The sequence below is a fragment of the Rhamphochromis longiceps genome, linkage group LG6 (assembly GCF_057381845.1).
Source record: "Rhamphochromis longiceps isolate RC_006_pf linkage group LG6, R_longiceps_female_GT1.1, whole genome shotgun sequence".
Lineage (NCBI taxonomy): Eukaryota > Metazoa > Chordata > Actinopteri > Cichliformes > Cichlidae > Rhamphochromis > Rhamphochromis longiceps.
Genome location: NC_140562.1, coordinates 35292347 through 35319747, shown reverse-complemented (window position 1 = coordinate 35319747; position 27401 = coordinate 35292347). Strand labels below are relative to the sequence as shown.

Below are 27401 nucleotides of genomic sequence, written 5' to 3'. Positions count from 1 at the left end.
CACTATTATTAATGCATGGATGTGTCCAAAGCATTTAAATTTTGCAACGGGATTGACTTTGAGCTCATTCTCATTACTGTCTATTTTGGGGAAATCTCTCTTATCATTCGAATTTGTTGCTTTGCATGTAATATCTTAATTAGATGTAAGATCGATGCATTAAGGTTCAATATTTCCCTATAAAATAACATATTAATTTAAAACACCAATGGCAGTCACCTTAGACTACATTGCTTCTTAGACACGAACATTTCTCACTCTCCTCACATCACATACCAAGCACACCCTCCCAACTTGTTGGTCTATTAAAGCTGCAGAATTTTCCATCTCTCCCTCTGATCTGTCAATGAGGTGGCTGCACTGAATTGCTTCCTGCTGTGTCGACCTCTCCACTGCCTCAGCATTCACCTGTAGACTCCAGGGGGCATGTTTACTCATCATTCCCCAATTCCTATATGTACCATATCTGCTGGGTTAGATGAGCTCAGAGTCTAGACTACAAACTCTAACAATGTTCTGTTGGTGTAATAAGCCAGTGGTCTGATTGAACTGTAATTTTTTTTTAAATCATTCTGGCTGCAGTAGTAGACAGCTCTAACTCATCTGCAAGTTGACACATTTACATTTACACATGCACGAACAGAAACACAAACAGGAACCTTTTTTTTCACGTTTACTTGAACTTCAATAGCAATACAAGACAATCAGAACACTTGAGGCGATATGTACAAGGATCTCGGGGGGAGTTGCAGAAAAGTTCTGAGGTTTTACATGATCTCTGGCTCTGCAGTCAAAAGTTCCATCACCTACAGTCAGTGGCAGGTCGGGGCGCAGAGGTTTTGGTCTTGATGTGAAATAGGATTGGTCAAGAGTTCAAAATCAGTAGGAGGGGATGTGTTTAAGAGGCCCTCCAGTTGGTATAGATAAAATGCTTCACTGTGATACATTAATTATACAAGAATGATGTATATACACACACCCTTTCTCCCGCTTCCTCTCTCAGACACGCATACACACAAACACTCCCTTGCGCACACCCGTGCTCATCAAGCTACGCGCACACTCGTACGTCACGCACACTTCAGCACTTCCTCCTACAGTATGTAGCCTTGTAAAGCCACTATAAAGTCATGCACATGTTCTTTGAAAAGATTTTTTGGCAACACACAAGTGCTTCTTTGACACACTGCTTGCTTGCTACAGGGAGGGGCAACACCCAGCCGATGAAGCAATAGAAACTTAGACGACAGGCCAATAAGGATAAGCACCGATGAGATGGGAAGACACAGCAGGGTTTAGGGAAAGAGAGAAGAGAGAGGGGAATAGGAGGAAGAGTTATCAATGGATCACAGTCATACAAAAGTAACAAAACATGGAAAGGGGGGAAGTCTCGTGGTGATCGGGAGATAGAAGCAGGGAGGAGCCATCACTTTCATAGGCATCACTGTTAATCATCCATCATCATTAACCTTTTCATTAACATAATCATAATCGTTTCCATCAGTTTGATCGTCATTATGTGTTGTTATTATCACCATCTTCCTCCTCCTCCCTGATTTCTATGCCCCAATCACCACCGCCCTAGTCACAGGCTCGTCACCCGCTGCATCTGTCCATCATCTCCTTCAGAGGAGGGCTCTGGCGTGTACCCTGCCTCTCCATTGGATGCCATCGGTGGTGGCTGGTAGAAGGTCTGGAGGTGGTTAGGCCGAGGGCCCAGCGGGGGTCGCCCGAGGCTGTACGGCAGCTCCAGAGATGGCCGCTGAGGCTGACCTGTGGGGCTGACTTCTTCTGGACCTTCGGGGCTGCTGTCTGGGTACGAGAGGGTCGGGGGGGAGTTGCGGGTGTAGAAGCGAGGAGGGGAGCTGCTCCGGCTGTACACCTGCGGGGAATGGCGGGAATAGAGGTTGTTGGGAGGGGAGTTACTTTCTCGTGGAGCGAATATATTTGTCGGCGGAGAGCTTCGGGGGAAGATACTAAGCGGCGGTGAGCGGCGGTCTCCAGGGTAGAGAGGGGAGGGGTTTGAATCTCGGGCGTAGATAGGTGAAGAGTCAGCATCAAGGTCGAGATCTGGGGTCAAGGGCAGAGAGAAGCTGTCAGAATCTTCTCGCTCACCATACCGAAGAGACCCTCTGTCTTTCCCTCTTTTCCTCCCATCTGGACCTCCATCTTTGCTCTCAAACAGGAAGGATTCCTCCCTGTCTACATCCATCCCTCCTCTCCACACGTCAAGCACTCTGTCCTTCTGTTTCTCGCTTTCTCGTTCGATCCCTGCTCTCCAACCATCTCTGTCCTTTAAAAATAGGGATTCGTCTTTCTCTCTCTCTATTCCACCTCTCCATCCATCCATCCCAAAATCTTTCTTTTGAGTTATAAAAGTCTCTTCCCGCTCTGTCTCCGCTCCTCGCCACACCTCCATCCTTCCATCTCTCCTCTCCAGCATATGAGACTCCTCCCTCCCTCTGTCAATCCCGCCTCTCCATTTGTCCATCTCTCCATCTCTCTTCTGAGAGGTAAAAGATTCATCTCTCCCCATCTCTCCTCCACTCCTCCAATCATCCATCATTCCATCTCTTTTTAATAGAAACGTCTCATCCTTCTCTCTGTCCTGGCCGCCTCTCCATGTCTCTACACCTGCCTCCCTCTGTTTCATCAGCAGTGGCTCCTCCAGGGCCTTGTACAGGGGCTCTGAGTCCTGTGGTGGAGGTGGAGGAGGAGGTGGGAGGGGCCTGTCGCGATAACGATCCCGGTCTCGCTCTCTTTCTTTCTCCCTGTCTCTGTCCGTCCCTCCACTTGACTCTGCAGTGCTGCGGTGGCGGGACAGAGTACCAGGCGTGCGGCTGAGAGTGGAATAAGGTCGTGCTTGTACATCGGGGGGACGCGCTTGCTGTCTTTCCTGAAGCCCACGGCGTCCCAGAGTACCTTGCAGCTGTGAGTGGTCCCCATCTTTAAGCAGCTCACGGGACTCAGAATCCCCAGAAATGCGCGCGTGTGACCAGCCGTCTTGTAAGCGAGGCGTTGTGGTATGATCTTGTCCACGTGTCGTGGAATGTGTCTCAGTGTCTTGTGTGAGGTGCCTTGTTTGTGACCAGCCCTCTTGTGCGTTATGCCGTGTGCTTGGCTGCAAGGAGGTAGCCCATCCCTCTTGTGGCGGCTGTGCGTGTCGCGTTAACGTGGCAGTGTGAGTGAGAGCCGGCCTGTCGTGGTGGTGCGGCCTCGCCAAGCTGCCGTAGCGCTCAGGAGGAACAGGCATGGGAACTGAAGGCCTCAGGTTGCTCTGTACCAGCTCTGAAATAATCATCTTCTCTAGTGCTGCTGCATCGGACAGATTACGACGCATCCCAGCACCACCGCTCAGATCTGCTCCCCCGTGCGGTGTCAGGAGCCCCGGGGAGATGTCGTCCCCTCCCATTCCAACTCCTCCGTCCCTCAGAAGGTCAGTGCTGCCCACTACTCCAGCTCGGGACCCAGGAGTCGTCCCTAAACCGTGCAGGGTGAAGGTGTTGGGGGTGTAGCCTCCATTGAGACACACACTGTCCAACCCACAAGACTCCTGGCTTTGTGAAACGCCACCCTCTGTTAGGAGAAAAAAGAAAATGCCAGTCACAAAAAGCCAAGGAACCCATAAGAACTTTAGCATTAAATATATATGAATGACCAAATGAATGAATGGGCAGCGTTTGGTGTTCCTGCTGAGAGTGTTTTGGATATTAATATTTCTGAATGAAATGTTTGGTTATGTAGCCACATGGAGAAATGTGCTTTATGTCTTTATGGTCTGTGCATTGTGACTGTGTGCAAACATTTCACAGATAGTCTATGAATTGAAGCACAGTGCACAAGGGAGTGGCGCTCAATGATTCAAGTGAGCACAAGAGGGAAGAGCTCATACTCTGCTTGTTTCTGAAGGTTCCTACTGGTCCATGTTAAGACAGAAAGACAGAGAGGAAAAGTATCAAAAAAGAAACAATTATTTCAAGTCGAACAACTAAAGCAGAATTAAACAAACTCAAACAAATCCAAGCATCCATACTGTACAAAAAACAGACAACACTGTACTGTGCAAAAGCTTTAGGCTATTAAAAGCTAAACAAACAAAATTTTTGCTTGTATAAATGGCTACTGTATATAATAGTGGTCTAACAGTCACTCAGTATTCAGCATAGCCTAGAGCTTTGCAGGGTTTTGTGCATATACATAAATAAGAGAATGGTAAAAGATAATAATAAGAGAAGAAAAGAATAGCCAGAGAAGCAGGGAGTATAGAGAACTGTATTAGGATGTACCTGTGGAGGTAAAGGGTTGATTATATCCCTGGGCCAGCACTGTGTCATATGGAGAGGCTCCAGCATGAGTCTGCAGCACTTGGTTAGTAAGAAAATGGTTCCCCAAAGCAGCTGATGATAAAGAGGGAGAAAATAAATGGCACATTCTTTGTCTGCAGAGCCAGCATATCTGAGCTATAAACTCTTGTACCTCGGTTAAGAGTAGGTGTATTATTAACATCCGCTGCAATGAAAGACGACTCAGTCTGCCTGCGAACGGTGTCATTCCACATCCTTCTGATACGACTCTGAAACAGACATATTACAGAAGTTCAAACCTGGCTCAGACACAAAGAAGGAGACTAAGAGGCACAGAGTGCTTCAGCATACCTGTCTGTTAGCCGTGGCCCTGCGACTCTGGCTGCTGGTGTAGCGGCTGTTGGATCTAAGGGCGGCACCCTTTACCGAGTCTGGAGAGCTGGACGAGGAAGTTGCGCAGCACTGCGAAAGACGCAGGCAACGGCCATAATCCTTCTGACCCTAAAACATTATTTGGTCATGTAGAAGACGGCTTTCTTCAAATAAATTATGCCACTGACAGACACCTGCAGTTATTTAATGATTCATGCTCACTGACACTGACCTTCCTGGCGAGGCTGCAGTGCAGTATGCTGATAAGAAGAGCCTGGGCAGTGTTGAGAGACGAGAAGAGGTAAGCCAGGAGGAGAGATGGAGCAGATAGGAACATGAGGCCTGAAGACCAAGTGACGCTCTGCAGGAAGAGCAGTGTCAGGGAGCCAACTGCCCATGCCCTGCAGACACCAAAGCAAAGACATATTTTACTTTTCTGATGAGCAATTTAAAACATAGGTTTTCACTTGCCTCACGTTGAAAATGAATAAAATTCAACTGTGCCTCTATTTCACAGGGCAGCTAAATTATTAACACAAAGAGGAGGAAGGAGCATGTAACAGCACTGAGGTTTGTAAAGCCAAATGTACCTGACAGCCCCCATCAGCAACAGGAACTGTGAAAGAAAGCTGTGACAGATGTGGGCTGCACTACCTTGAACATGCTCGACATTACTCACATACACACTCGCTGACTTTTTCTCTTTTGTTGAATGAATGCTTTTTCTTCCCTCTATTTGTCATTTTTGCAGCAATGCTAAGGTCTGACCTTTACTCACTCAAAAGGACGCAGAGTCTACATAGGTCATGCTGCTATTCAAGACTGCTGCAGTGCATTTAATTCGGGTTTTTAAAGGCTACAGTTGCTGCACTTCTTCTTTCAGTTCTCTTACCTTTATTAAATTATATTAATGAAATTTCATTCAACATTAATAATAACAAATGCACTCGAAAGATGTTTAATAAAACGGACTCACAATTTATTTTTATCTGTCTTGCCTCATTCGGCAGTTATCAATTCATGCTTTGCACAATGACACATAATAATTCGGCACGAGAGACTCTTACTAACCTCAGGTTGTCATGGCGACTGGAGTCTGGCTTCAAAGCAGCGGTGCTGTGCATCTTATGTAAGGTCATCACCAACACAATGAGGTTTAACTGATGGCAAAAGAGGAAGATCAAACACAGTCAAATATATGCTCGTTAAAACAAAATTACTGATCATGACGCTATGACACAGTCAAACAGGAAACGGTTGGCATTTCTAACACGAGATGAAATCTCACCGTAATGATGACAGCAACAGGTCCGAGGAAACTCCAGATGAAGTAATTGTCTGTGCGTAGCCAGCATCTGCAAATATATACAAACAAAACAACGAATTACAGGAAAATAGGAATCTTAAGAAAAACAAATTAATAAGCAGGAGATGACAAAACAACGGAGTAACTGTTCCCATGCAAGCTTCCAAGAATGTGGAGTCAAAGCCACACACAGCAAACACACCCACAGACCAGTCATCTTACGCAGTTTTCGAGCCGTAGCCTCTAAAGTCGATGGCTGCGGACACGGCCACCACCAGCCCAGGAACAGAGTATCCACACAGGTAGAAATACTTCCTCCTGGAGTTCCGCCCCTCGAACACCTCCCGCTGGAGCAGGTACAGTTCCACTCCTTCCAGACACAACCAACAAAACACAGAGAGCAGCGAAAAGTGCAACAGGCCGGCGGTGATGGAGCAGAGAACCTGAAAAATCAGGAGGCAGCCAAAAAGTGATTTATTACTATTGAGTTATTATGTCAAGCTTTTAAAATTATTATCTAGATCAAGACGCACTTCTTTAAAATGCTATTGTTTTCTAGTCCAATATCATCATAAAAAGAAATAAAACACTAACAGTGTACTGAGTCTTGTTGGCACCAACAAGGAAAAGAACTTCAGTGATGAGCAGGTTAGCCCACAGGTTACAGTGAATGGTGCTGTGGTCTGTATGCCAGGGCGCCCCCTGGCAGCACAGTGTGGTAAGGCAGGTCGCCAAGCACACCAATGCTACCGAGATGCCAACCCAGGAAACCACATAGACAAAAAGCTCTTCCACACCAGCTCCGAACTGACAAAGAAAAGCAGACATGAAAGAAAGTGTAAGACATTCATAGATATTTATCTTGATGCCCATTTGTTTGTGGGCATATCACATGCTGAAAACTGCTGTGTTTCTATCCTTGTTCCACATAACATTTATTTAAAGGAATGCAATCATACCAAACAGAGTGAGCATCTTACTGAGAACACAAAATTTAATTTCATGGCAGAAAAAATATTCTGCTACATGTATCACTCTCTCTTTTACAGCCACAAATCCAAATTATCACCCACTTTGCACTTGATTTTTAAACAACATTTCAGAGAGAACAGCAGGGGTGAACTCCAACTGTGCAACCACAAATGGGCGCCGTGGCGGGCGGGGGGAATCGACAAGTTCCTGGTGGGTGAGGATGGAACAAGTTTTTTTTTTATTCAACTTTAAAGTCTGTCAGCTGTTCATCTCAAAATCTGACTTTTAAGATCTTAGTCTGACCACACAAGCAAATGCATGTAAAATTACAAGAAAAAACGTGACTGTTTTCAGTGGTACGTCCATACTGGCATAATAGTTGCCAAATTAAACATATTGAAAATACATTCTGTGCTCAAACGGTGCAAATGCACAATGGCAATATGGCGAACAGTAGCTTCCACGAATTAAATGCTGCTATGTGTCAGCGTGTGTTACTTACAGCAGGTTGCTGGTATGTCATGAGGACAGCATAGCTGGACAGATGGTTGCAGGCGCAAGTAGTGTGTGTGTTGTTTGTGTGTAACAGGCGGCAGCCCTGTGTAGACCACCTGCCATTCCCAGAAACCCCTGATGCGTTCCAAAAAGAGCAATTGGGACCAAAGTGGTTCTCCAGCTGAGGAAACAAAGGCATCAATAAACGGTATGTTCGACACAGCAATTATGCAAAGTGTTACAAATTTGTTCATTTCAATGTGACTTTTACGCTGAACAGAGTTAAGAGACCTGCAGGTGCCTAAGAGTGAAGATCACTGGCTCGGTGAGATACACTCTGCTGGATCCTCTGTGCACAGATGCAGAGATGACATGAGAGTTCACCACCAGGCTCTTGTGCCTGACCTCTGAGCTCTGGCCCAGCCCCAGTCCAAGCCGCAGGGTCGAGTTCTGAGTTGTCAGGAAGGAGCCCAGGTTCTTGTAGAGGGAAAGGACTAATTTCACCTGGCCTGGAGAAAAAACAATATAAAATAGCATGAAATAATTGATCTGGAATAATGATATGTCTGAAATCTTACTATCTGAGAAAAGCTAGTATTAATTCTCCAAACAATCAGTCTTAGCCATGGTTTAATAACTATAATTTAAGAAGAAATCTGTTTGTAATAAATATCTTTGTCACAACTACTGCTGTGAAAATAAGATTAATATTTCCTTCTGCAGTGCTCTTATATTTGGTGCTATGGCTCTGTTATGGGAGTGCAGCACCAGGTCCCCGTGTATAGGACAGGGCAGGCACTGCTAACACAGCAAAGAGGTTTATATGTGTGCAGAAGCTATAGGCAGCCTAAAGATTCAGTAAACAAGTATCAGCTTAGCTATTAGCTCATGTGGCTTGGCACTGAGATCAGCTGATCTGCCTGATTGCAGCAGAGCTTGAGGATGTGCCCTGCCTGAACTAACACTGATCAGTTTCTCCTATGTGCCACATACCGTTGTTGCTGTACTGTTGCAGGGCCAGTGCTGATATCTGTAGGATGCTGTCGCTGTCGTAAGTGTTAGGGAACTTCAGGTCCTGTATGTCCGCCTCTGTATTTAACACGTACACCTCCAGATCTGTGCATAAGAGGACCAGAGGTACACACAAGTCTGGATGAGCTGCTAGTTTGAGGAGAATATGTCAAGAAAACGGACGAAAAAGTCAGCGTACCAACATTTGGTGCCCTGTCACTGAAACGTGCTTCATAAAGGTTATTAGCCAAGAGAAACGCTCCTTTTTCTACTGCATCTAATAGCAGTGACGCAGAGCGTGACTGGTCAGCATTGCTCATATCAGCCCAGGACACAAGAGCTTCAGGACCAAGCAAGTTGTCAACTGTCTGAACAACGGCCTGAAAAACAAGAGGGGAGAGACAGTTACATCTATCAGTCTAGCTAGCTAGCTAGCTAGCTGTCTATCCATCTATCTTACCTGAACATAAGCTTTGCATGTGCGTTCTCTCTTCTGCAGCTAAAAAAAAAGCAGAAAAACATCTGTTAGATATCTTTTAGAATCGTCATCGTTGACATTTCTGTTCATTTCCAGGAAAGGTCAAGCACACATCCACACTGACAACAGCAACAATTTACCTTGTTGTAATTGCGTGCTGCTGACTCTTTATTAGCTGGTCTCAAGGCCTGGAGCTGAGCGTCCAGTATCTCGAGCAGCTGTTCAATTAGCTTGACGGACATGCTGACATCACCGGCATAGATCCGCCCCCGGGTCAGGTTGACCAACTCCCCGGCGATGTTGGCTGCATTCTCTCCACTCTTAATCTGGAGTGAGGCGGGGGTGTTTAGAATGTCAAATATTTTGACATTTAAGAGAGAGCTGCTTGCTGACTAGCTTTAGGGCATTTGCACAGCATGCGTGTGCATTTGTGGTTGTGTGTGTGCGTGTGTGACTAACCTTCTGTGCAATTTGGCTGACCCAGGGAGAGGTGCAGTTGGAAAGGTCAGGGCCTCTGGAGTTCCAGCCCACTGGAGACGACATGCATTGATAGGAGGCTATACCTGCAGAGAAGGAAAAGGTGACGCAGAAAGTCAGAAAGGAAACCGACAGTTTGTATTTTATAACACCAGAGCATAGACCAGATATGAGACAGATGTAGCCTCTGTGTCTGAAGTAAAGCCATTGGGGAAGTCCGTTAAACTTGGCATTCTTTCGTATTGACAGAAGGGGGCCTTTAGTTGATTCTATAAGAGTCTAAGAGAAAAATCTACTTCTCACTTGATTTATCGTCTGAGAAAAGACATTCTGGATGAGTTTATGGTTTTAGTGTCTAATTTCATATGTTATGTTAGACCACACAGTACTCATTTTACAAACGGTCGTCCAATTTAGAGTAAAAAAATTGTCAAGGGTATGCTTTAAGATTGCTACAACAAGTTTTTTCCTGCTTCAAAATAGGCCATTAAAGAGTGATTATGCAAGTAAGTACAGTTGGTCCACATAGCGCTATGGCAATAATCCAGCAAATATGTCTACACTGGGGTAGCTGTGGGAGAACATGCGGCTATGTGAGAATAGCCTGTCCCATGCATGCCCCAAGTGGGAGCACTTACACAGTTTTGTCTTTTGAGATCCCCTATATGGCCCCATGATATCCCATGGTAGTTTTGCTTTTTTAGTGGGTACCCATGAGAGTTTGCTGTGAGCAAACAAAAGTGGGCATGCCCACAGAAAATCCTCTTTGGCCTCCCATATAGTGTTTTTAGGGCAGCTGTGGGACACCCACTTGGAGCCTGTATGGGAGAAATATTGGTGTTTCTTACCCATACACTTCCACAGTTCACCCACACCCGCTAACTGTGAGCTTGGATATTATTCATAATAAAGAAGCACTGCAGGGATGTGTAACTTTGAAAGATTAAACCATAGAAATAGAAATATGAGGCTTAGTAAAGGTGACTGATGTAAAACCTCAGTAATATGTATATAGTGATATATAGAACTCTAGAAGTTAACGTTATAAAGCCATATTTAATTTCCTAAAACAGGCTAACTTGTTTTGATAGGGTTTAGGTTTTTCTTTACGTTTGTTTTCTTGTTTGCAGGCTTGTTTAAGCGAGTGGCTCCATAGTCAAGTGGTTTACACATTTGCCTAACGAGTAGAAGATCCCCAGTTCCCCTTGAAAAAACAAGGGGTGTTTTGTTAGGTATAGTATCAGCTGGAAAAATGGCTGAATCAAATAAGTGGCACTACCTGCTGTGGCAGCCCCTATCGAATGTCAGAGCAGCTGACTTTTATTTTTAGAGACATTTTGCTCAAAACTTCATAGCAGCTGGTGGTGGCACATGCTTCATAGGGCATGCTGCAAGCCTACAGTGAACCCCACTTGGACACCCTCTCTGCTTAGTGTCAGCAAGTCACAGTCATCTGTACCCCACACGTCATGCTGGTACTGGGCCCCACTGTGGCTCCACACGGACATGTTTGCTTGTAAGTCTGTGCATCTTTCTGTTATTTCAGGTCAATTGATAAGCAAAATTATAATTTATGAATGATCAAATTTCAGGAAAATGCCTGGAGAAGCATCCAGCATCCTCAATTTCTCAGTAAGAGTCACCCCTCCCTTGTCCCTTTCAAAATACCTAGATCGGGACAGCCAAAAATGCTTGACTCGAGTCTTCAAACAAGAGTCAGTGAACCAGTGGCCAAAATGTCTGACACATCATCTTTTACTTCACTATGTGTGTATTTTTCACTTTTCTATGCAGATAATTCCAATTTTATGGTTTATTTTGATAAAAGCACAATTTATAAAGGTATGTTTAAAACTTTAGGAAATCACTGCCTTCTTGTTACACCGTACACATTTAGTTTTTCCTTCTCAGCTCGTCACTAACTTTGCTTGTGCTTTTGGTTCCAAGCAAGTATTGCACAATAGGGTTAATTTTTGCTGAAAACAGCTACTGCTGGAAACGAGGCCAATGATAATGAACCCTGCAGTTAATAACATAATAACAGAACTGCTGTATGAGCTAAAAGAAGTTGCAAGGCTCTCCACAGCAGAAGCCAGGTGATTATTTACCATGAATTGAGTTTGAAGCCTTTAACTGATCTGCTTAATTGCTGCACACATTTTGTTTACAAGACATTTAATGAAAACCAAGACTGGACACTTGTTCTGCAAATTAGGTTTAAGTATGTAACAACAGCCACGCCTGTTTCCAGTTATAACCATCGTTTAAGATAAGACTCAATCATCACTGCCGTGCCAAACCCATGTCCAAGCCATTCAACATGATTATGAAGAGGCAAAACGCACTCCAGGCATCTCTACATAATCTCCATAAGAGTTGCTCCTCAGAGGGAGGCAGGGCTGAGGAAGACAGCTGCACAGCGAGAGGAAGAGTCGCTGAACCCAGCTTCTCTACACACTGTAACCTCTCAGACTCATCTGAGGCAAGTTCAAAGAGAGGACATCCGACTACATTTCAAAGGGAAACAGGATACACACACACACACACACACACACACACAAATGATACTACACACACATGAAACAAACATGTTGGCATGCTCACATCTGCGCACACACACACACACACACACACAAACATGCATATGAAACACACACACTGGCATGCCCACATCTCCCACACCTACCCAAAGACCCCTTAGGGCAGGGCCTTTCCACGGTCTCCCCCTTTAGGGTAGGGGGCCACTGCACCCCTCGTGCCACCCGACTCTCACATCCTCCCACCTGACCCAGTCCCCCAGGGGCCAAGGGGACACGCAGAGGAGGGCGTGGGGTCAGAGGGACCATGGCTGTGATCGGCCGCTGGTCAAAAGGCCCTCTGTTGATGACACCAATTGGATGGGAGGCTGACGGCCGTACTGGAGTCAGAGCCACTGTGGCTGTGTATGACCGGACAGTGGTCATCAGAGAGGACAAGGGCCCTGGAGGGTCAAAAAGCACTGTTAATTCTCCACATTTATTACATTAGTCACCTATGTCCAGTTACACAACTACTATCATTCAACTAACCTTTAGTAGGTGGTGGTGGTGTGAACTGTAGAGGGTATCTCAGTACATAGTAGTTATTCCACACATACAGCTGGTTGTCTCTAGGGTTGTAATCTATGGAGGAGATGTACTGGTAGGGGTTTGGGAATGGTATCTGAACAGGAAGCTCCTGCCCACGACTGGTATCGTAGGCATAAACCACCATGTTGCTGCTGGCTCGGCCATCTGCCTGCCCCTCATCATCCTGGAAAACAGAGCGCACGGCGTAGAGCACACCGCAGGCCATGAAGGCGTTGCTAGCTCCACGTTTGTCAAAGCCAGTTGCCCAGGTACCCTCAAAGCGGAGAGTGTAGGGGTTCACCTGCAAACAGGAAAGAAATGATGAAAAAATCAAAACCTCCTCTTTTCTTTCTTCATCCTTTCCAAAATACAATCATTGATCTGTTTTTCCTTCCTCCTACCTGGCTGACCACGATGCGTCCATTATTGGCTTCAGTAGAGTAAATAACCCAAAGGCCGTTCTCATCCACTGCCAGATCGATGTCCGACTTCCCTCCCCAGCGGTAAGGCGAGGTATCGTGGTAGTTAGCATTGACCACCACTGCCTCCCCGCTCTTGATACGGGTGCGTAGGTCATATTTCACAAGGTTGCGTGTTCGCTCCTTGTTGTAAAATACGGCACCGTCATACACCACAAAGCCTGTACCATCCACACGGCTGGGCAACCTAGGAGATTATTATGAAATACGTCATGAAATGTGTGAAAATATATAGTTTGTGACTTTTTACTTTTACAGAAGAACAATAGAAACGATACGGAGTCAAAACATCAAAAATTGGCGTGTTGTGTGTTGACCGGAAAGCTCAGCTCAGATTAAAACCACCCAGAACATCAACAGCACCAACTAAACATCAGTGATATTAGCAAGATATCTCCACAGAGTCCAAAAGATACTAAAATTAAACATCAACCCCAGCTACACTTAGGCTAGCTTCATTCATTTGTATTTTGTAAGCAGCATAAAGGGATACATTTTGTTATACACAGCAAAATCTCCAGTGTTAAATTAACACTAGAGAGTGTCTATATGGGTCCACACCTCTGAGTGTTAAATACAACACTGTTGAATGTTAAATTAACACTTTTGACAGTGTTATATGTTTAAAAGTAACCTAGTCAGTTTTGAAGATTAACAATGGCTAACACTGAGCAGTGCTGATTTTCTAACACTGGAATATTTCTAACATTTTGAGTTATTTTCCAGTGTTTAACACTCAACAGTGTTGTATTTAACACTCAGAGGAGTGGACCCATATAGACACTCTCCAGTGTTAATTTAACACTGGAGATTTTGCTGTGTACAATCTTGTGTTGCATAAGGAAAATTAAATTATCTTGAATTCTGATTCTTTAGTGGCCTAATTAGGATATTATTTTGGTGACAATTGCAGATATTGTGGTAGCCTTAAGAGCATTTATATAATACCTTTTAATAATCCCAGACCTTTTTATTCATCACTGAGAGCAAGCCTCTCAGAAGCTGCATGCATAGATTTTACCACTAACTATGCAAACTACTACACAAAGAGCTAACAAATGAGTGGTAACACATTTAATGAGTGTAGCAGAAATCTTATCATCTATAAATGGCAATGATGCTTTTAACTATAACTCTTCTTATTTAACCATACGTTATAGATATAGAATATATGAAACCAACTTTTTATACGGATAAAATAAATGTTTTTCTTTTTCCATAATAAATTGATTTGGCTAAATGTGAAATAAGCCCCCAAGGCCTGCAAACTGCCATTATTTTTATTACAGACTACTTCATTGATTTTTTTTTCCAGCTGTGATTAATCTGTTACTTTACAGTTTCTTAAAAAACAATAAACAAAGCAGACCCTAGAGTAACTGAATATTCATCAACTATCTCAACAATATACGCAGTACACAAAGCACTCACTTATAGGTTGTGGTGACTCTGTTTTGCCGATAGTCATCCCAAGAGGCGTACTCATACAGCACCTCTGTTCTATAGGGTGTCCACGGCATGACATACAGCCTGTCACCAGCTTGCAGGGGGTCTTTACACCAGGCCCCTGATTGATGCTCCACCTCCAGGAGCGAGGAGGCTGGCTGGATGCTGAGCAGTGAGCCAGGACACACGAAAACTGGAAGATGGGAATTAGGTGGGGTAGAGGCAGGATGTGAGAGAGAAGAGAAAGAGAGAGGGAGCAAAAGCGCAGGAAGGGAAGTGCGAAAAAGAGTGAAGAGAAAGAAAGTGGAAGCAGGTGTGGGGAGAAAATGGATCAATGCATGAAAAATGGATTGAATTAAATGCAGTCAATGCAGCGAGATTAAGGAAAAAGAATGAAGAGAAAAAGAGAAAGGGATTTAAAACACCTGTGCTGATCTCGAGAGGCAAGCAACAGAAGAGACGTATAAGTGTTGAGAAATCACACACTGTTAGTGTGTGTGTGGTGAGTAATACAACAGGGACACTGCAATGAAAGGTGTGAGTGTATTTATGTGCTTTTTTGTGTGTATGTGTGTGTGTGTCTGTGTGTGTGTGGGTTAGTGCAAAAAGAGTGAAAAAGAGTGTGAGGTAGAGTCAGGGACGCAGAAGGCGGGGCTAAATTTTGCCTTGAAGTGAATGAGAGGGCAGGTTAGTTTACGCCGAGCACAACGATTGGTCCACCCACATGTCAATAACTGTATGGACACATATGTATACTGTACAGTCTCACACTGGCATGCAAATAGGCATGCACACACACCCACACATAAGCAGTGCTTGGTAAGCACACATCCAGACGGATATACAATCACACAGATTTCGTCTTATTTTTCCTATGAAGATAAATAAGGGGCTCTTCCTATAAGGGAAGAAAAGGGAAAATAAGCATGAAGAGGATGACTAGACAAGAAGGAAGGAAGGAAGAAAGGAAGGAAGGAAGGAAGGAAGGAAGGAAGGGAGAGTAAAAAGTGAAAGAAAGAACAAAAGAAAGATCGAAAGAAAAGAAAGAAAGAACATAGAGGAGGGAAAGCTTCAAAGGAAGATTGTGTTTATGTACGTGTGAGTGGCTGTGTTTGTGTTGGTGTGCACAGAGACTGAAGGAGAGACAGAGAACAGAGAGATCAACCAGGAGCAAGAGGGAAAGAAGAGGTGAAGAAACTAAAGCAAGAAAGCAAGAGAGAAAAGATGAAGAGAGACTAGGTGCAGAACCTGGATAAAATTGGATAAAAGGACGGCTTTCTATACAACGAGAGATGGATCAAATGGGGGGAAAAGAACTGAGTAGGAAATGAAAAAAGGGAGGGGGCAACATCCAGCATGATTACGAAACAACGTCCTAGGGTAGGAGGAAGAGAGAAATGGTAGGAGAGAGGAAGAGAAGGAGAGAAAAGAGGGGGTTCGGGGGTAAGGAGAGATCAAGATGCTACAATGTATTGTCTTTACCTTTTTGGTCCACTTCTACTCAAGCATAGGAAAAAAAAGAGGGAGAGAAAGAAAGAAAAGTCAGAGGGTGAAAGAAGGGAAGTAAAGAGAAGCAAGAAAGCAAGCAAGAAAAGCAGGAGAGAAAGAAAGGAAGGAAGGAAGGAAGGAAGGAAGGAAGGAAGGAAGAAAGAAAGAAATAAAGAAAGGGAAAAAGAAAGAAAGAAAGAGAGAAAGAAAGATTTGCACAGATAAAGACTTTGGAACTCATTCTCACCACATACATTATTGTTCACGTAAAAGGAAGGAGCACGAAAGAGACCCAACATATTCTTCTTCCCTCTTCTCCTCCCCTCCCACCCTATCCTCTCCCCCTTCCCTCCCCCACCTCCCCCGATCTCTCCTTCCCTCAATCAGGCTCCTGTGGAGAAAAGAGAGCAACTCCCGTGGCGTGAATCTGGAAAAGAAAACACACACGCATGCACGCGCAAGTGCATACTCCCAAACACACATACACGCAGAAGACATTTTGGCAAACAGTTTTTCTCTCTGTACTTTCTCCGTACAACTTTCTTTTTACATTTCAGAAACACAAGCATGCACACACGTTCCCTGAGAAACCAAAACAAAAACGAAAACTCCCAGTCTTTTTCTATCCATCAGTTTCTCAGGGAACTAGTAAACATCAGAAATCATACGTACAAATAATAATAAACACCAAAAACCTAAAATGCATCTTGGCGAAAAAAAAACAAAAACATAGGTTAAATCTGTGTGCACTTGTGTTTGTGTTTATGTATGTGTGTGAGTGTGTTTGTGTGTGTGTGTGTACATACAGTATATGTGTGTTTATGTCTGTTGAAATAAATATATATGCATACTCACTGTAAGGGACACACTCATACTGGATCTCCAAGTACTTGTATGTTCCAGGACAGGGGTCTGGGAAGACATCAACCCCTGCAACCACCACACACTGAGTCCTGTTGTTACACCTGGAGGACGGATGGATGGATGGATGGATGGATGGATGGATGGATGGATGGATGGATGGATGGATGGATGGATGGATGAGTCATACGGATGATGGAGAGAGAAAGCAAAGGAAGGAAGGGGAGTGATTACCAGACAGGAAAGGGGAAGCAAAGGACACTCCATTTGTCTACTCTCCCTCTCACTGAATATTGATCAGTTCTTCGAGGAAAACACTGCTGAGTACACAGCTAATGGTGCAGCCAGGCACTCATACTTAGCTGGAGAGGTTGCTTCACCTGCATGTATACATGACACACAAGACAACCTACTAATCAGCGTGTATGTTGTGCAGCAGTGCACACATACAAACAGTTCATGCACTCATTGATTGCCGTAGCCACTTCTAAAAGACGTATTCAAATAACTCGAGTACGATATTACAGTTTGCATCTTTACTGCACAATTTTTAACTGCTTATGCAAATATAGTGTACACACAGCAGGATGTGCAGCCCAACACATACTCACCTCTGTGACATGATCTTTAGTGCGTCAGGGAGGTAACACTGTGTGTTCTCCATCTGGAAGGGGTCTGCATCACAGATCTTATCATCGGTGCGTCCGTAATTGGCAGTCTCCACCATAACCACATCGCTCCCTGGGCAGCGCAGCTCTATGGGGTAACCCTCACATGCCAGCTCCCTGCGTAGCAGGCCAAATGGCATAGCGGCCCGGGACATGGCTGCACAGTAGGCGGGGGAGAAGTGGGGTGAGGCAGCAGCGGATGAAAGGGAAAGGCGGAAACACAAGAAGAAAGAAAAGCCAAGTTTTCAAAATTTACTACAGGCAAAAGGAGCTTCATAGTTAAGTTAATACATTTCTAAAAATTGGCATTTGATTTATTTTTGTAGTGTCTGATTTTGTAGTGTCCTCGATGACAGCAATTTTAAACCTCAGAAGGGAGTCAAACGGCTTCTTAGAGCTATAAACCAATTACTGACTCCCATGTTTTAATGTCCAACTTTACAGCTGAAATGAAAATAGTTTTACCTTCTAAAGCTAATTTAACCCCTTCCTAACAATTTTCTTGTAGTAGTCTTCAGGCTTCTTGAAGGACATTCAAAGTTCTTCTGTGAATGTTGGCTACCGTTCTTTGTCAAGATGATTCCAAAACACTTCAATAATTTTGAGGTCCGGGTTCTGGACTGGCCAGTCGTAACTGAGAGAGCATATTGCATGCTTTTCTATCCAGGTATGATTTTACTGCACTGCCAGTGTGTTTGGGATCACTGAAAATGAAAAGCTGAAAATGCTGCATCTCTCCTGTGTCAGCTATTTTGTGGATTTTTTTCCTCTTTCTTAAGGACATGACTTTCAAACACTGTTCATCTGCTGTATAAGTAGTTTTTTAGACCTGCCACTTCTTCTTTTGTCCACCACTTGTCCAGCTTTGTCAATTTTTTTAATAGCATACCGCACATCATGCCATCAAGTTTTAGGCTAACATCTCATCTGGTGCAGAAATACTATTTTATGCCCGTCAAGCTGGCATTTTTCAGAGATTCGTCTTAAGAAATTGAAACAAATTATCTGTTTTTGTGAAAAGTACAAGGACTGAACTGAAAATGTGTGAAAAGCAAAGAAAACGCTTAAAATACATTCAGAAGATGTTTCTTTCTACACAAAAAGCTTTTTGTTTTGCTTTGTATATCTGTAATAGTACTATTGCTGGCTCCTTGCAAAATATAAAAAATGGTGGTGGCTCAAAACGTTTGCTCAGTACTGCATAAACCACCTATTAGTATTATGGTTTGAAGCAATAATTCATAATCATGGATGCTGGCACAGTCTCACATTTGTTTTAAGCCTTTTTTTTGCACTTAGTTATGAGTGGTGCTCTGTGATGGATGCTAACATGCAAAATCGAATCCCAAAGTTACGAGATGTTAACATCTGACACCATGGATACCGTATCTATGGTATCCTTCGTATGCTATGGATGCACTGGATTTCAGGGAAATTCCATATTGAATTAAATATCTGCCTAATGGTGAGCACAGAGAAAAGGCAGGGAATGAGCAATTTCTGTAGGACTGGAGACTGTACAGAATGTGATACTAACAATATTAACATGGCCAGGCTGATTACATCATCTGGGCTACATTGTCAGGCTTTGGGAAGATAAATACTCCTGGTCTACAGATGGGATCAGCTATCCAATACCACGAACTATAGGACATTGATCCCATTAATGATTCCCTAGGATAGAGACCTTACTTTGACTGCCTCATTCAAATCATTCCCATACCTGTATTTGTTAGCACATTTAACACACATTACACATGCTTTGAAATTGTGAAAACGTTGAAAACCGCTAATTTAATCTTTAAAATGCGCAAGTGTGAAAGCTAACACTGGAAGGAATCCCAGATGTGACTGTTGACATAATCTTGTCACACCTCCTTTGTAACAGCTACATGTGACGCGCAGCTTTGAAACCACTACTGACACTCAGGTGCTCGGTAAACACAATCAGACAAGTATAGGATTTCATTTTCTTTGAGCACTACGTGTGAATATGTTAAATACAGGCTCAGCGAAAACACTCACCTGACAACCTTTTAAAGCTGTGTAAACCATGGTTATTGGAGAAAATCCCATTACCATTACCTTAATCCGCTTTCTCACACGAGTTTGAGTATCGTGTACGCATGACAAGGTGTTTGCAGCATCAGGATTAAAACATTAAAGCAACACTTTGGTGTGACTAGTATGCTGCTGATGTACTGTAACTGTCTGCCGTGCTGAATAGCTGATTGTTAATCGACTTTGAGCTACAGGCAGCTCCTCATACACTCCACTCATACACTTGTATTCAGATCTTGTGTTTGCGTAGGTCAAAGCATGTCATACAGCTTGTCTAGATGCCTTTTTTTAGTGGCACTGGGCTTCACTCGATTAGATGTGAGTCACTCAAATTTGTGTTGCACTGACATTATCTATGGCGTTTCAGTTTATAGGATTCCTCCTACTTAATGCTGTCAGAATCAACACCTCGACGTGACGCTTACCTTGGCCAGAGGGCGCAACTTGAGCCAGAGTGAGCACGCCCACGAACCACAGTGACACAGCCATGCTGGGCAGGAAGAGTTAGGACGTCACACCACCACAGTGCTAGGAGAGCCTGGGGAGGAAGCAGTGGAAGTGTGAGACTGTGAGTGAAAAACTGCACCCTCTTGTCTTTGTGGAGATGTGTGTGCGCGCACGTGTGTGTGTTGGATGGTCAGAAACCCACACTGACTATGAAAGAGTGCACATGAGACACCACAGCAGGGTGGAAAGAGGACAGAATAATAGAGACAGACAGACAGACGGACGGACACAGAGCGGGAGCAAAATAAAGATAACAATTGAACAATCGGTGCAGCGAAAAGCCCCTCAATCTGCTGTTACCATGGTGATAGCACAGTGCAGTCTCAGGAAGTGAGAGAGAGAGAGAGGGATGGAGAGTGAGGAGGTATACAGTGGATGTGCGTATCTGTTACTGAAAGCGCACACGTGAGAATTTGTGTTTTAAGTCTGTAATTAGCCAGAAGCAATACTGGCAACTGACCCATAAAAGAGTCTTAATCTTTCTATCCTTAGACACACACACTCACAGAGGCAGAGGGCTGGGCTCAGCTTAGGCCACTTTTCAGTAATCCTAAATAAATCATGTCGTAGAGACGATCTCTTCCCCCGCAGGCGTAACTAGGTAAAGCAGCTGACTGAAGACACAGGTGATCAGAGGGCAATGGTGCACTGTGGATTTTTATGAGGGAACATACGGGGCGCAGGAAGATGAGCTACAAGAGAACAACAGTAATATGACTCCTTACTATAAACTGAACTCTTGGCCCTGGACAGAAGGGAGAGAGGAGGGGCCTCATGTACGCCATAACATTTCTTTTTCCTTTTAGGATTTCAGCTACAGCTGTAGTGTGGACTGCGTAACCAGAATTACGGTCTTGGGAGGTTGTGTGTGTGTGTACATAAACATATGTGTGCATGTGTGTTTATTTGTGACTCGGTTTTCGCTCCGTCTTCTTGTTAGGTAATGATGGCCGACAGATTTAGGTCACTCCTCAACAAATGTCCAACACGCATTCAAAGACTTGCGCTCGCACGCACGCACACACAGACAACCTCGCACGCATTCGGGCACATGCGCATAAACTAAGAAAGAGAAGAGAAACCTCTGCCTTCTTTAAATCCACTCAACCAACAAGGCTGTAATAAAGGCCCCAGGACCAGTGAGCTATGCACACGCACACACAGTAAATATAAAAGACTGAACAGAATGAGAACATTTCCATTTTTTATCAGATGCACGCACAACCACGCAAATACATACACACAATATGTCTAGTCTCCTGCAAACCCCTTATGGCAGCATTTTCTTATGCTTGCTACCCCAAATCTCTCTCTTTCTCTCTTGCTATCTCAGACCCCCCCCCCCCCCCCCCCCCCCCCCCCCCACACACACACACACACACACATAGATGCAGAGTAAGTAGAGCAAGGACACTGATGGCCCTTGACAAAGCCACACACCCGGTTCCCCCTGTTTGCACCACCATGCTTACTGCCTACAACCAAAATCCTGCCCCGGGGAAGCGGCCGGCCTACTTGAAGTGGCAGCTATCTCTAAGTGAGTGTATAAACATAATGCTTAGAGTGAAAAAAATTACACAGGCGCACACATTAACGTGCATGCTGTGAATACACCCAACCATTTACAAAGAATATACACAGAGAAAATTCGTTTGCATGTTTTGCTGGACGATTTCATGAAATAAAAATATTCTCAGTTCATCATTTTACACACAGCTACACGGCAGTGTAGCTTTACAATGATAGCTGTTACAAGAATTTAGGCGTGACATCTAAATTCTTGTAGTTTAGACGGTAATCACACAATTCTGCATCACACAGATCCTTAAGAATGCGAGTAGCCTGTTGTAGAAATAATGTAAAAATCAAGTTACGTACACTCACGTGCATTAGAGGCCATACAATCAACAGAGGGCGAGATAGAAAGAGAGACTAACCTCCCTCTCTTTGGTCACAGAGCAATCAGTGCCTGAGGGTAGATCACTATGAAGCACAAAGTGACAAAGCAGCCTTGTAGCACTATGCTCTTAATGGATGAATGAATGTGTGTTTGTATGTGTGTGATGGAGAGGAGAGACTAATTAAGAGGTGTGGGGGAGAGACATAGATTAGTCTTCCAACAGAAACCCTGAAAGGTTTATTGGCTGAAAGACTTTTTAATAACAAGAGTGGGAGAATTTTCTTGTCGCTATGGATAATATTTAAGAATCAAAACACACTACAGTGCCTTGTGCAACTGCCAGTTTCGGACCATTGACCTCTACATTTCCCAGAGGGCTGAGGCCTACATGCTGCAGTCAAAGCCACTTATGGGGTTTTAGAGCCTGTATGTTTGTCTGGTCGATGTCTGACTCCTGGGACTAGAGGTGTCGCATTCCCCTACATGTATGAGGGTACACAGAAAATATGGTAGTAACTAGCATATCAAGCCAAATTTTCTTTTATTTTCTGTCGTATTTGTTATTTTTATGATTTTAACCCCTACTTTATACATATCTGGAATACTAGCAGGTATTAATTAATCCCACAGAAGGCCAGAAAGACTCCCTGGTATCTCGTTCTGTGCCACATTTTTTAAGAGGTGCAGGCCGGGATCTCTTACAAAAGAAAGTTTTTGCACAAAAAGTAATTGGGTTTTCTCTCACTTAAAGAATTGAGTCTTTGCTAAAGACTCACAACTGTAATCCTGCCTTCAGCACACACTCCCTGAGCTAAAAGCACACCATGCATTTGTGCTCTTTAAGCATTTTCTCCGTATCAGAAACTCTCCAGAATTGTACGGGTTTGCTACCTGATCAGTGCGAAGCATAATAGCTGAAATCTGTTACTGTCACATTTAAGATTATTGCCCAATCTGAATCTTTCTTAAAGCACATAATTTACTTAAGTCTGTCTTCAAATAATACTTTTTTTTTTTAAAAAAGGCATTACAACTGTATCTGCTTTCCATAAGTGGACGTAAAAATAAAATAAAAAACTTCTTAATATGACAAAATCCAAAGGAATTGCCTGATTGGTTGATTTTAAAATTAGTCGAAGTTTATATATAGCCTCCCTGTAAAAAAACAAACAAATCCACTGTCCACGCCAGTAAGAGGTGGGCGGAAACCAATCTCAGACCAACAAGGCGTACAATAGGAGGCTTGTGCAGCATTCATGTCAAGTGGGTTGCACGGTGGAGGTGGAAAGATTCTTATGCCAATGAGTTGCAAGCTTTCATGACAGCTGTATGAGTGGATCATGTTTTTTTTAAAACTATGTATAAAATTGCATTGACAGTGTACAATTCTGTGCATTAAATACGGGTGGATGGCAGATTTTGGCTGCTTTGAGGAGTCCGTGTTCGTTTTTACAGGCACTTTTACTTTTGTCACGGTCCATGTGTCTGCCCAGTCAACCCAGTAAGGCCACATGTGTTTTTTGTTTTTGTTTTTGCTCTCTCTCTCTCTCGCTCCTGTGTTCGCTCTGCCTGGGCGGAGCTCATTGCGGGCTCCCCCCCTTTGGCCCACGCACCTGGGAGCAATCACACACCTGCGGCCCATCATCCTGCTTTCCTGACTGCTAGTTAAGATGGCGGCTCAGTGTTTCTCGTCGCTGGACCGTTTTGCGACACATGTTGGTGTAGCCCCGGCTGACTAATATCTCGTGTCTTCATAGTGACTCCCTTGCGGTGGTTATCTCTCGTCTTGTGTATGTAGATTCCTGGACCCGTCCCTTGAACCTCTTTGGATTTCAGAGCGCGAGTGTTTGGATGAGCGCAGTGGCGCGTGTTGGAGCGTGTTGAAGATTGGAGCGAGTGGGCGCACGAGCGAACGGAGTGTGGACCTACGAGCGTGTGTAGAGTGTTTTCCCTTCCTGCCCCGTGAACCCCTGGAGCCACGTTCATTCCCCTCGTATTTTATGTATAGTTCACCGGCTGTTGTTTGCTTCAGCTTCAGTCAGGGTTCCGTCAACGCTGACAACTTAAAGTACCGACGAACATAGTTTATAGCAGCATGTGATTTTTGTAATAACAATTTAGATATCGGCTTGAACCGCAATGATAAGTCGATCATCAGAAAAATAACATTTTTTTTTTCCAAAAAAATATCTAAATAATAAGTAGGTTTTATCTTTCTGATGCTTTCCTTTGTTTTAAACCTGTGAAAATGTTGTGTTTTCGGAAGACCTACAGGCTCATGTTCAGCACATGTTAATATTTGTTTGGAAAACAGTTGTGCTGATGTTGCAAAGTCTTGGCACATCAGATCTCTTGACAGTTTGCAGAGGCCTGATATTAGATGGTCTGTTAATGTTTCATGGCCAATAGTTTCTAGGAAAGCAGGGAGTTCCAGCCAGACACAACTGGCTCAGAATAATGTTCGCCTGTATGTCAGCATAACCTGCTCCGATAATGTGAGCTGCTGGAAAATGTCATCAGAACAAACTCGCAGAGTAAAATACAGGATTGCGGTTTGGATTTTAAAATGTCACATGGCTTGGAAAAGGCCTTTACGCCACTAGATCATCAACTGAAGTACGAGAGAACAGAGCAGTCTGGACAGAAGGGAGGAAAAAAGGGTTTATTAATAAAATATTTTAGCAAAATAGCAATATTAGGTACAGTGATATGGCAAAAATTTGTCTCCTCGCAGAGATTTTGTCAGACCGTGTACATTAAAATCACTTGACTAAACAAAAGCATACGCACATATCTGCATGTCAGCTTTACAGATTATGTACGATTTATTTTTCGTGTTTAAACATAACCCCTGGACAAAATTAGCATAGTTAAATACGTCTCATTATTTGTTCCACAGTCTGACTTGGAACTGTAACAGAATATTAATTAGCTGCTCTTTTGACATTGGTAAATTTAAATGATTTTTACACGCCAAAGTGTCTGCCCCTTATCTTTGTCATATAAAAATCCAAGCAGATGTCTGTTCTCATATCATGATATTGATATTACACTGATATATCCGCCCACAGCTCTGCACAGGCTTGCATAAAATGCTCACAGCACAAACGGGGAGACTGACTCAGTGTGTCTGACTGATTCAAGGAGACGTGAGAGGAACCTGTTCGAGGTGGTCCGAACAGAAAGAGACAAATATGGTGCATTTTACAAGTCAAATGACAGAAAACCCATCCAACTTGTGTGTGCGCATGTATGTGTGTGTCTGAGTGGTTTAAGCAAATCACTGTGTCCTTTCTTTTTACTCCACAGTAGTTGATGTAAATGATCCCTACATGGAAACAAACCTCATTACCTTTGTTTTCTCTTTCTCATCCAACACACAGTGCGGACGCACACACACACACAAACAGAAAGGAGTCACCGCTCTAAAATCTGGGTTCACAGATAGTTCTCTATATTAATGAGCTCTTTTTCAATGTTTTTGTATCTATAATTAATAGGACACAAACGATGTCTTTGCACACCCTTGGCTACAAATGAATCAGGGATTGAGTCTGACAGTAGAGCAGGAGTCCTGTCACCCACTGAGCTCTTCCTCCATCTATTCCCTTAGCCTTTCTCCCCTTTCATTCACCTCCTTTGTCCTCTGCATCTCTCTATCGCTCCGTCTCTCTTTCTCACAGTCACTCCAGTCTCTCCGCCTGGCCTCCTCCACTGACCCAGTCCTCTCTTTCTCTCTCTGAAATATTGATAGTGGACTCTCACTCACTCGCTCTGCTACCTCTCTTCATCTCTTTCTCTTTTCTCCTCATGTTCCCATCTGTGGTGAATCAGCAAACCAAACCCGCATTAAAACCCCTTTTGTGTGTGTGCGTGTGTGTTTTACATCACTGCTCACTGCAGCACACATGACGCTGCAACCAAAGGTGTGTGTTAATGAACACAAATCACACCACCCATGACAGACCCCTCTGGCGTTCCAGTCTGGGACACCCTATCACAACACTTTTTCCCCTCTCTGATCTCCAAAGACGGGTAATCACGTGCCTGTGAATATTTCACAACACTCATGGCTACTACTGACCAAGCTTTAATGGCAGCCAGCGTTAAAAACCCCAGCACAGCAGCGCATGGGATCCATGTCCACTCAGTGATCAAATGGCCCTTGGCAGCAGCAGAAGCAGAAGCAATACCAATGAAAGAAGCGGGGCACCTGTGCTGTCCTCTGGGGCATTGATCATATATGTGCGATTGTGCGTGTGAACGAGAGAGAGAGAGAGAGAGAGAGAGAGGAGGGGCGGAGTGCATCCTCATAGCCTATATCCATATCTTACCGTCAATCCTCCAGTTTCCCTCGTCCTCCTCCTCCTCCTCGCTCACTGCGTCTCCCGCATCCCGTCTCTCCGCGCCCTCACCCACAGTACTCTCCTCCCTTTCTCCCGCTCCGCTGCGCCCGATGCATTAAAAAAAATTTAATACTCAATGGGGAATTAGTGGAGGGCGAGACCTGCTGGGCTATACGACAGTCATTAGCGTGATTTGTCCAGCAACAACTGGGCGTCCTCCGCCTGTGATCAGTGCGAGAGGCAGGGTTTTGCTCTGCTGGACCTCACACCCTCCCTCCGTCCTGTAGAGGCTCGATGTCTTCCCGCTGTGCTGTGTGACTGTGCGTCACGTTGGTATCATAATTCCCACGGGTTTCATGCCCAGAAATGATGCGGGCTATAGGCCTTATAGCCCCGATGGATGAAGGGAGGGAAATAAACGGGCACACACGAAAACAATAATTAGGCGCAAATTAACGCACAAACCTCGACCGCTCTGAGCCCCTCCGTCGATTTCTACGGCTCGCCGAGCTCAGCTGTCGTTTGTCATTGTTGATCGTACGCCTCCGATGCCGTTCATTAGGTACATCCTTGCATTTAATGGAAAATAACGTCGACGTGAAAACAGCCGCTTTGCTTATCCTTGAAGAATCGTGATGGGGTGCAGCGGCACATCAGGACGGATATGGAGAAATGTCAGGCTTTAAAAAAAATAGGGGGGGGGGGGGGGGGGGAAGCAAGAATCGCGTTATAAAATAATACTGGGGTTTAAGGGGGGAAAGAAAAGACAACAGCTGGACGGTCAGGAAAGATACAGTTTCCCGTTCCTGGCCTCGCCTTGCATCCGTCCGTCTCTCTTCTTCTCTCTCTCCATCCGCTGGTCCGCTTGTTGCGCGTTCTGCAATCGAGAGCGCGCAACGCGTCTGCGCTTCTGCGTGTGTGCACGTTTGTTTATGCGTGCGCGTGTGTACTTGTGCAGAGAGAGTGGCGGGGTTGGGGGGGCTTCGGCTATATTGTCAAGGTTTGTCTGAGTGAGCAAAGCTGCTGTGTAGGCAAAAGCAACGGAATATGAAACACACAGCGGCTTGTGTTTATTCAGGCATCTGTCTCCTTTTACAGGTCCGACCAGCTCCGATGTAAGTTT

General features: G+C 44.3%; 1 protein-coding gene across 1 annotated transcript; it reads right to left on the bottom strand.

Annotated features, from left to right (window-relative positions):
* Positions 1 to 671: 671 nt before the first annotated feature.
* adgrl1b (adhesion G protein-coupled receptor L1b) lies at positions 672 to 27128 on the bottom strand. The gene is made up of 24 exons (XM_085410405.1): positions 26267 to 27128; positions 19951 to 20063; positions 17408 to 17621; positions 16791 to 16900; positions 14433 to 14640; positions 12924 to 13188; positions 12484 to 12823; positions 12102 to 12395; positions 9398 to 9501; positions 9079 to 9264; positions 8921 to 8959; positions 8660 to 8840; positions 8443 to 8565; positions 7741 to 7958; positions 7457 to 7630; positions 6577 to 6789; positions 6205 to 6425; positions 5965 to 6031; positions 5748 to 5836; positions 4909 to 5077; positions 4656 to 4805; positions 4477 to 4573; positions 4287 to 4397; positions 672 to 3576 (listed from the first exon to the last, which is right to left on the bottom strand). Exons 2-24 carry the CDS (start codon positions 20012 to 20014, stop codon positions 1586 to 1588), a joined length of 5628 nt encoding a protein of 1875 aa, XP_085266531.1. The 5' UTR covers positions 20015 to 20063; positions 26267 to 27128; the 3' UTR covers positions 672 to 1585.
* Between the last annotated feature and the right edge of the window lie 273 nt (positions 27129 to 27401).

Coding starts and splice junctions, on each gene's coding strand:
- adgrl1b (XM_085410405.1), bottom strand. CDS start 20,014: ATGGCTGTGTCACTGTGGTTCGTGGGCGTGCTCACTCTGGCTCAAGTT. Junction 17,622..19,950: donor AGTTGCGCCCTCTGGCCAAG/GTAAGCGTCACG, acceptor CCTACTGTGCAG/CCATGTCCCGGGCCGCTATG. Junction 6,790..7,456: donor TGACATACCAGCAACCTGCT/GTAAGTAACACA, acceptor TTTCTTTGTCAG/TTCGGAGCTGGTGTGGAAGA.